Raw genomic sequence first — 9,140 nt, forward strand, 5'->3', positions numbered from 1 at the left:
AATATAATTTTTTTTAGGATCTAATTTTATTTAGAAATTTACCAGTAGCTGCTGCATTTCCCACCCTAGTCTTATACTCGAGTCAATAAGGTTTTCCAGTTTTTTTTTGGTAAAATTAGGGGCCTCGGCTTATATTCGGGTCGGCTTATACTCGAGTATATACGGTATGTATTTTACACATTCTCTCTGTGCCATGGATATTAAGGTGTTTGTGTATATATTAACATATTTCTGACTATTCAGATGAGTTTTATGAATTTTTAAAAGTGTCATTTTTAGGGGGATGTCCATTTATGTGTATTTCCTGTCCTTCCTAAGAGGCGTAGGGAAAAGTCTCCAAGATGTTCTGTCTGTGATAAGAAGGCATTAGAGGGTAAACACCTATGTGTGGATTGCTTTAAGGAAATAGATCATACTTAAGTATTCTTCCATTCCACAGAATGTTGCTAAATTAATTTCTGAGGCTGTTTCCATGGGTGTCAGCAATCGGCAAGTTCTAGTCAGAAGAGAGTCAGAATGAGATTCTGATATAGAATCCCATCCCTATTTCTACTTGGGACAAGAACATTGGGTCTTCATCAGAAGTGGCTTCTGCAGATTTCCCAGACTTTAGATTGGTAGAGGATCTGATTAGGGCTATAAGAAATATGATTCATCAACATGACCCAGTTAAAGATCCTCCATCGTCCATTTTTTTCTCAGATGCAAGGAGAAAAGAGACATTTTCCTACCTGGAATCTCTAAAGAATATTGTCTCCTTGGCGTGGTTAAAGTCAGAAAAGAAGACTGCTTTACAGAGTAGGTTACTTAGAATGTATTCTCCGATTGTTGGAGTGCCAGTCGAAAGATGGGTGCTTCTAATATTTCTCCCAATATTTTTTATGATCTTCAACAGAAATATGATTTGCCCAATAAAGAAAGATTCACATATTTAAGAATTGTTAATTTCCTCAGAACAATACAAATAATAGATCAGTCTTCCTTAGATGCGATCCTGTACAGATCACAACTTTTAGGATCTTCTAAAATTAGAGATTATTAACAAATCTACGCCAGAAACTAAAATAAATTCCATTTTAAAGTGGGAAGAAGACTTAGATATCACCTTCCCTTATCACTTATGGACGGAGTCTTTAGACTAGCTTAGAAAATCGGTACATTGTACAAATATTCTAGAAAACTTTTACAAAATCTTAAATAGATGGTACCTAGTCCCCTCTAAATTATGCAAAGTTAAGTCCCAACACACGAATCAATGAGGGAGATGTAACAGGGAAATTGGGACACTGAAACGTATATGGTGGGACTGCCCAAATCTAGGTCCGATTAAAGATTTTGCGCTACATCTTTTTAAAGACCTAGAACTAAAGATACCAGAATTAACGCCCGAAAAGTTTCTTTTTCATCTGAACATTAATGGCTTAAAGAAATTTGAAAGATATCTGTTAATAAATATATTAATGGCAATAAAGATTTGTATTTCAAGATATTGGAAGAGTACAAATATTCCCCCCAAAACTGAAATTTTGACTCAAAGCAATTACCAAGGAGTTTAATAAGGGTAATATTCCGAAATATAATAAAATTTGGTCTAGATGGTTTGAATATTACAATGGGGTAAACAGATTATCAATTAATTGACTGGGCTAAGATAGAAATTCCATGGACACATCTGAATCTTCATATTAACATCAGCTACTCTATGACTGCTCAGCGTTTTCCTTTCCCTCCCTACCTCCCCAGCGCGCACCTGGCCCCTCTATATTGAATAATTTGGGTCAACTCAACACCAATGTAGTTTATATGTATGTCAATTAATTGTATGTTATATGGCAATGTGAAATTTTAACTAATGATGCCTAGAGTGAATCTCCATTGTTACAGGAGACCGGAGAAACTATAGCTGTTTAGTTTATTTCCATTTGAGAGAGAAGAATACAACACAAGTTTTTGTATTGCCATTATATGTATGTATTTATTTATTTATGTCTTGTCAATATCAGACAATACAAGAATTTTCTGGAAATTTACGAAATAATTTTGTCAAATGTCGACACGTCTGATTGTTATATCTATTATATTGAAATACAATAAAAAATATTTATAAATATATGTGTTTTAGCGATATCTCCAGAGTATAACAGTACCCCCCATGTACAGGTTTTATAGTGTTTTTGAAAGTTAAAGGGTCAATTATAAGGCTTGATTTTCAGTTTTTTTCACATTGAAATTTGCCAGATTGGTTATGTTGCCTTTGAGAGCATATGGTAGCCTAGGAATGAGAATTACCCCCATGATGGCATATCATTTGCAAAAGAAGATAACTGAAGGTATTGCAAATGGGGTATGTTCAGTCTTTTTTAGTAGCCACTTAGTCACAAACACTGGCCAAAGTTAGCGTTCAAAATAATTATTTGCATTTTTAAAACACAAACAAATATAAATGCTAACTTTGGCCAGTGTTTGTGACTAAGTGGCTGCTAAAAAGACTGGACATACCCCATATTGAACACCCTGGGTTGTCTACTTAAAAAAAAATATGTACATGTGAAGTGTGATTCAGAGATTTATGACAGATAACAGTGTTGCAATGTCACTATTGATCAATGTTGAAAATATATATTTTGAAACAGCAATGTCCTACTTGTACTTATAGGCCTATAACTTGCAAAAAAAAGCTAAGAGTATTTCTAAACTCAGGACAAAATTGTGAAACTATTTAGTATGGGTGTTTTTTGGCGGTTGTAGATGCGTAACAGGTTTTGGAGTTTAACCCCTTAAGGATCGGACTGTTTTTGCGATGTTGTACATTTGCGACCAGGCATCTTTTTACACTTTTGTGGTGTTTGTGTTTAGCTGTAATTTTCCGCTCTCTCATTTACTGTTCCCATACAAATTATATATTGTTTTTTACAGGACAAAAGGGGCTTTCTTTACATACCATTATTTATATAATCTCATGTAATTAAATTTTTCAAAAATGAAAAAATATGATGAAAAATTGAAAAAAATACATGTTTTTTGACTTTTATGTGAAAACTCTTTTACTCATCTACAAAAGCGAATGAAAAAAACTGCTAAATAGATTCAAAATTTTGTCCTGAGTTTAAAAATACCCAGTGTTTACATGCTTTTTGCTATTTTTTTGCATGTTATAGGGCTATAAGTACAAGTAGGATATTGCGGTTTCAAAACATAAATTTTTAAAATGTATCAATAGTGACATTGTAACACTACTATCTGTCATAAATCGCTGAATAACACCCCACATGTACATATTTTTCTTAAAGTAGACAACCCAGGGTATTCAATATGGGGTATGTCCAGACTTTTTTAGTAGCCACTTAGTCGCAAATGCTGGCCAAAGTTAGCGTTCATATTTGTTTGTGTGTGAAAAAAGTAAAAAACTAAATTGAATGCTAATTTTGGCCAGTGTTTGTGACTAAGTGGTTACTAAAAAAGACTGGACATACCCCATTTGCAATACCTTGGGTTGTCTTCTTTTGCAAATGGTATGCCATCATGGGGGTAATTCTCATTCCTGGGCTACCATACGCTCTCAAAGGCAACGTAACCAACCTGGCCATTTTCAATGTAAAAATATTTGACCCATATATTTGACCCTGTAACTTTCAAAAACGCTATAAAACCTGTACATGGGGGGTACTGTTATACTCAGGAGACTTTGCTGAACACAAATATTAGTGTTTCAAAACTGGAAAATGTATCACAACAATTATCTCATCAGTAAAAGTGCTGTTTGTGTGTGAAAAATGCAAAAAAAAGTCACTTTCACTGACAATATGATCGCTGTGATATGTTTTACTGTTTTGAATCACTAATATTTGTGTTCAGCGAAGTCTCCCGAGTAAAACAGTACCCCCCATGTACAGGTTTTAGGGTGTCGTAGAATGTTACAGGGTAAAATACAGTGATAGCAAATTAAATTCTCTGGACTTTCGGCCTGGGTTGGCAGGCAGGTCCCTTAAATTGCAATCAATAAAATAACTTAATTATGTAAAAATATTGCAGAAATACGCACGTAGAATTTAAATATATATGCATATTTATATATTTGAAGTCTACATGTATATTTATATAATTATTTATGTAATTTTGTATATGGACATATGAATAGTTCGTATTCTTTTTATTTATTTATATATACATAGATATATATACAATTTCATTCTAAGTGTATTTTGATATAAATATATATATATATATATATATTAATATCAAAATACAGTTAGAATAAAATTTCGTATAGATATATAATTTTTTTTAAATTGTATTATTATTTTTACATGTTTAATTTAATTTAAATTACTTATTATTTGTATTTTATAATAATATATATACAATATATATAGTTATTATATATATTATATATATATACACATGTGTAATTTAATTATAAGTGTATTTTTATATTTACATATAAAATTTACAATTATTTACAAATAATATAGGTACATATTAATATAAAAATACACTTAGTATGACATTATATATATATGATATATAGACATATATTATATAGGTATAATATATGTCTATATATCATTTATATATATACACATATATAATTATTATTTATTTATTAACTTTAACTTTATTTATTTTTTTATTTTACACTAGCAGGGAGACTGCCTGTCAGCACAGACAGTCCCCCTGCAGGCAGACACATGGACACCTATTGTGACCATGTGGTCGCCCTGTTGAGCGATCACATGGCCACAGGGGTCCTAATTCGCCATGGGGAGACTGTCTGGGCTGCAGGCAGTCTCCCCACAACGGGATCACCCCGGGAACGACGGCGATCGGGTAAGTAAATCTTAAAGTTAGGACGGTTCAGGACCATCAGCGGTCGGCAATGTAAAAATGCCGATGACGGTCCTGAACCGTCCTGCGTCCTTAAGGGGTTAAAATTAGAAAAAATGTGTTGTTTTAAATAGTTTCATGATATTTTATAAAAGCTTTTTATAGTAAATTATGATGAAAATAATGGTATCTTTAAAAATACCATTTAATGGAGAGAAAAACAGTATATAATGGATACAGTAAATACCGCAGAAATGTAAAAACAACTCTGGTCCTTAACAGTAAGAAAATTTAAATTTCCCGGTGGGCCGTCGGCACCTGGGGCCGGGCAAACAGCTGGGTGTGCTGGGGGACTTGTGCTGGCGGCCATTGGGGGACTTGTGCTGGCGGCCGCTGGGGGAGCTGTGCTGTCTCTGCTCCCCAGCGCGCAGCTTAATGAGACCGGGGCCGGAATATGACATCATTTTCTGGCCACGGTCTCATTCAGCAGCGCGCAAGGGCGGGAGAGCAGAGCCAGCGCAGCTCCCCCAGCATCCGCCAGCACAAGTGCCCCAGTGGCCGCCAGCACAGGTCCCTCAGCAGCCACCAGCACAGGTCCCCCAGCAGCCGCCAGCACAGACAGCCGTCTGCACTGCACAACCCCCTGGCAGGTAGTTGTAATGTGTGTCAGTGTGAGTTTGTCTGTCTGTTATGGTGTGTGTGTATGTCTGCTATGGTGTGTGTCTGTCTGTCAGTGTCATGGTGTGTGTCTGTCTGTTATGGTGTGTGTGTGTCTGTCTGTCTGTGTCATGGTGTGTGTCTGTCTGTCAGTGTCATGGTGTGTGTCTGTCTGTTATGGTGTGTGTCTGTCTGTCAGTGTCATGGTGTGTGTCTGTCTGTTATGGTGTGTGTGTCTGGTATGGTGTGTGTCTGTCTGTCTGTCATGGTGTGTGTCAGTCTAACACTGTCATGGTGTATGTCTGTCTGTTATGGTGTGTGTGTGCCTGTCTGTTATGGTGTGTGTCTGTCTGTCTGTGTCGTGGCGTGTGTCTGTCTGTTATGGTGTGTGTGTGTGTCTGTCTGTCTGTGTCATGTTGTGTGTCTGTCTGTTATGGTGTGTGTGTGTCTGTCTGTGTCGTGGCATGTGCCTATCTGTCTGTCTGTCATGGTGTGTGTCTGTCTTACACTGTCATGGTGTATGTCTGTCTGTTATGGTGTGTGTGTGCCTGTCTGTTATGGTGTGTGTCTGTCTGTCTGTGTCATGGCGTGTGTCTGTCTGTTATGGTGTGTGTGTCTGTCTGTCTGTGTCATGGTGTGTGTCTGTCTGTTATGGTGTGTGTGTGTCTGTCTGTGTCGTGGTATGTGCCTATCTGTCTGTGTCATGGTGTGTATATCTGTCTGTGTCCTGGTGTCTGTCTGTCCGTCATGGTGTGTGTGTGTCTGTCTGTCATGGTGTGTGTGTCTGTCTGTGTTATGGGGTGTGTGTATGTCCATCATGGGGTGTGTGTCTGTCTGTGTCATGGGGTGTGTGTCTGTCCGTCATGGGGTGTGTGTCTGTCTGTGTCATGGTGTGTGTCATGGTATATGTGTGTGTCATGGTGTGTCTGTCTATATGTGTCATGGTGTCTGTCTGTCCGTCATGGTGTGTGTGTCTGTCTGTCTGTCTGTCTGTCATGGTGTGTGTGTCTGTCTGTGTCATGGGGTTGTGTGTCTGTCTGTCTGTGTCATGGTGTGTGTGTCATGGTATATGTGTGTGTGTCATGGTGTGTGTGTGTGTCTGTCTGTGTCATGGTGTGTGTGTGTGTGTGTCTGTCATGGGGTGTGTATCTGTCATGGTATATGTGTGTTTCTGTGTCTGTCATGGTATATATGTGTGTTTAAAAATTGTGTTTTTGCTCACCTTTTTTTTCCCCACGCAGCGTGCTGGTCTCCCCTCGACTGGCCCTGCCTCTATGGCTGAGATCATCAAGCTTGATGATCTCAGCCAATACAATGCTTTGCCATGCTTTTGCTTTGCTGCAAAACGCTACACCAATCAGCATCTCCTTATAGAGATGCATTGAATCAATGTATCTCTATCGGGAACATTCAGCGCCTCCAGAGTGTGGAGGCCCTGAATGTAGGTGCACTGACACAGGAAGCACCTCTAGTGACCGTCTGAGTGACTGTCACTAGCGGTGTCACTTTAAAGCAATGTAAACACTTCCTTTTCTCTGAAAAGTCAGTGTTTACGTTGAAAAGCCTGTAGGGACATGCTATAGACACCAGTACCACTACATTAAGCTGTGTGTGTGTGTGCATCTGCTAGTGAGTGAGCTTGTTTGCATGTGTGTGCCTGCTAGTGAGTGAGCTTGTGTTTTTATGTCAATGAGCTGATGTATATCAGTGAGATTGTTTGTCTATGAGGCTGTGTTTCAATGAGCTTGTGTGTGTCATTGAGATGTCAGTGAGATTGTCTGTGTCTGCATGTGAGTATGCTTACTGTATAATTAAACATTTTACTCTGAAAGGACCAATATTTTATATTAGAAAAAGCAATATATATATATATATATATATATATATTACTTAATCATCTGTCATCAAGGGTGGCAAGACATAGCCTTACATATTACATGCGACAATATATGGCGCAGTGACTTATGGGGCTGAAAATACTACACTATCAGAGGCCTATGTTTTTTCGTTTTTTTTTTCATTACATAATGTCAACTTACAAGTATAGGTCAGGCACAAATAGACATAAAGAACAAATTACCAGACCTTAGAATGGAAGGGTTTAGTTTAACGTGAAAATGAGAGAAAGCATAAATGTGAAACAAGCCACGATCAGGATACCAGAAATACTGGAATATGATATAACGAGCCAAATCAAGATTCAGAAGTCAGAAGAGTCAGTATAACAAGCAAAAAGCTAAAAAACAGAAAATCAGGGAACAATATAACGCACTATACCAGGAACCAAGAGAAAACCACAACAGGGCAATGCGAAATGGGACTAAAGCTTTATGTAAACATTATGGTGCACCCTGATTGGTCCATGTCACCCCTGCAACTCCAAAAAGTGCTGGAATGGGATCGTAGTGATGTTGTGGCACTGCAAATTATGCTAGGCGTCATTTTACTATATATAGAGGAGCATGTAGCTTCCCTTTCGGCATTCCCTTTTGGCATTCGGCGTGTTCAGAAAGAGGAGATTGGGAGGGCTGAAACACTCCAGGAGGCTGTACTTCCCAAATGACATTTGTGGCGCGCTCATTCGGTCCAGAGTTGTGCGTCAATTATGTTCATGGTTTTATTACAAATACTAATTTAGTTACTTAGGCACCCATCCTCACCCAATTACACCAGTTTTTATGCTATAAGTAGTCTCTCCCCCTTTCTCATGAAATATTTAAAAGTCAGACTGGTTTTCTATAAACACACACATATATATATATATATATATACTTTCTTTTATGTCACATGCAACCAATAAGGAAATATTCATAGAAAAATTAGATGTCTACCCTAGCTTTCTAAGCAAATGTATATCGTTACCAGTAGATTGTTGGGAAGTCAGGAAGAATCTATATTCCTAGAAATTAGAGTGATTTAGAGCCAATGGAGTGTCTAAGCTTTCATTTGATTATACAAGCACATTGAATGAAGATAAAGGGAAATACAATTGAATAAGCATTCTCATCATTACATGTACTCTGTCTGCCCTTCTGTCCGTCTGTCTATTATACCATGAAAACACAATCTGCTCATTATGTCTAGGTGTGCCCGAGATTAGTGAGAGTTAAACTTCCTGGACTGAAGTTGAATTTTAATTCAATCCTCTGGAGGCATCTTCAAATAGCAGCTGCTCTCTTGGAGAGTAACTCCCACTAGTCTCAGGTAGACAGGAACATATAATCAAAGTTATAAATATGAAGTATAAAGCTACTTACCCAAAAAAGAGAATGTGAGCAGCAGGGACAAAAAGAGAAACATTTTGATGAAAATACAAAATGCTGAATCGAAGTTCTGATTTCTTACCAGCTGGTGACACAAATATTCTGGGTGGGAGGGAAGTAAACCTAAATTGCAAAGGAATCTAAAAGCTGAAAAACCTGTTTACAATACCTACGCACTTTAAACTATCACACAAACAATCCAACATTTTTGTACTAAGTATATAAAAAATGTAACATTCTAAGTTTATTTTACAATTGTTGTTGTCCCGAGCTAATATAATTCGGCACAACTAAAATGGTGTTAACAAGTATCCCTGAACAGCAACAGAATTTCAAGAACAGGGGTTCTTACAAAAATTTTGTTTATTGAACATTAATACAGAAAACGAATCCTGC

At 37.3% G+C, this 9,140-nt stretch overlaps 1 protein-coding gene across 1 annotated transcript in view; it reads right to left on the reverse strand.

Moving 5' to 3' along the window:
- The window catches only part of LOC134578578 (5-hydroxytryptamine receptor 3A-like), a 68,975-nt gene extending 60,148 nt beyond the window's left edge, over nt 1–8,827 (reverse strand). Inside the window, exon 1 of the mRNA XM_063437547.1 lies at nt 8,739–8,827. Coding sequence (XP_063293617.1) covers nt 8,739–8,781 — 43 coding nt within the window. The 5' untranslated portion in view covers nt 8,782–8,827. The remainder of the gene's footprint in view (nt 1–8,738) is intronic.
- Nucleotides 8,828–9,140: the final 313 nt, after the last annotated feature.

Source organism: Pelobates fuscus, chromosome 12, assembly GCF_036172605.1.
Source record: "Pelobates fuscus isolate aPelFus1 chromosome 12, aPelFus1.pri, whole genome shotgun sequence".
Taxonomy (NCBI): domain Eukaryota; kingdom Metazoa; phylum Chordata; class Amphibia; order Anura; family Pelobatidae; genus Pelobates; species Pelobates fuscus.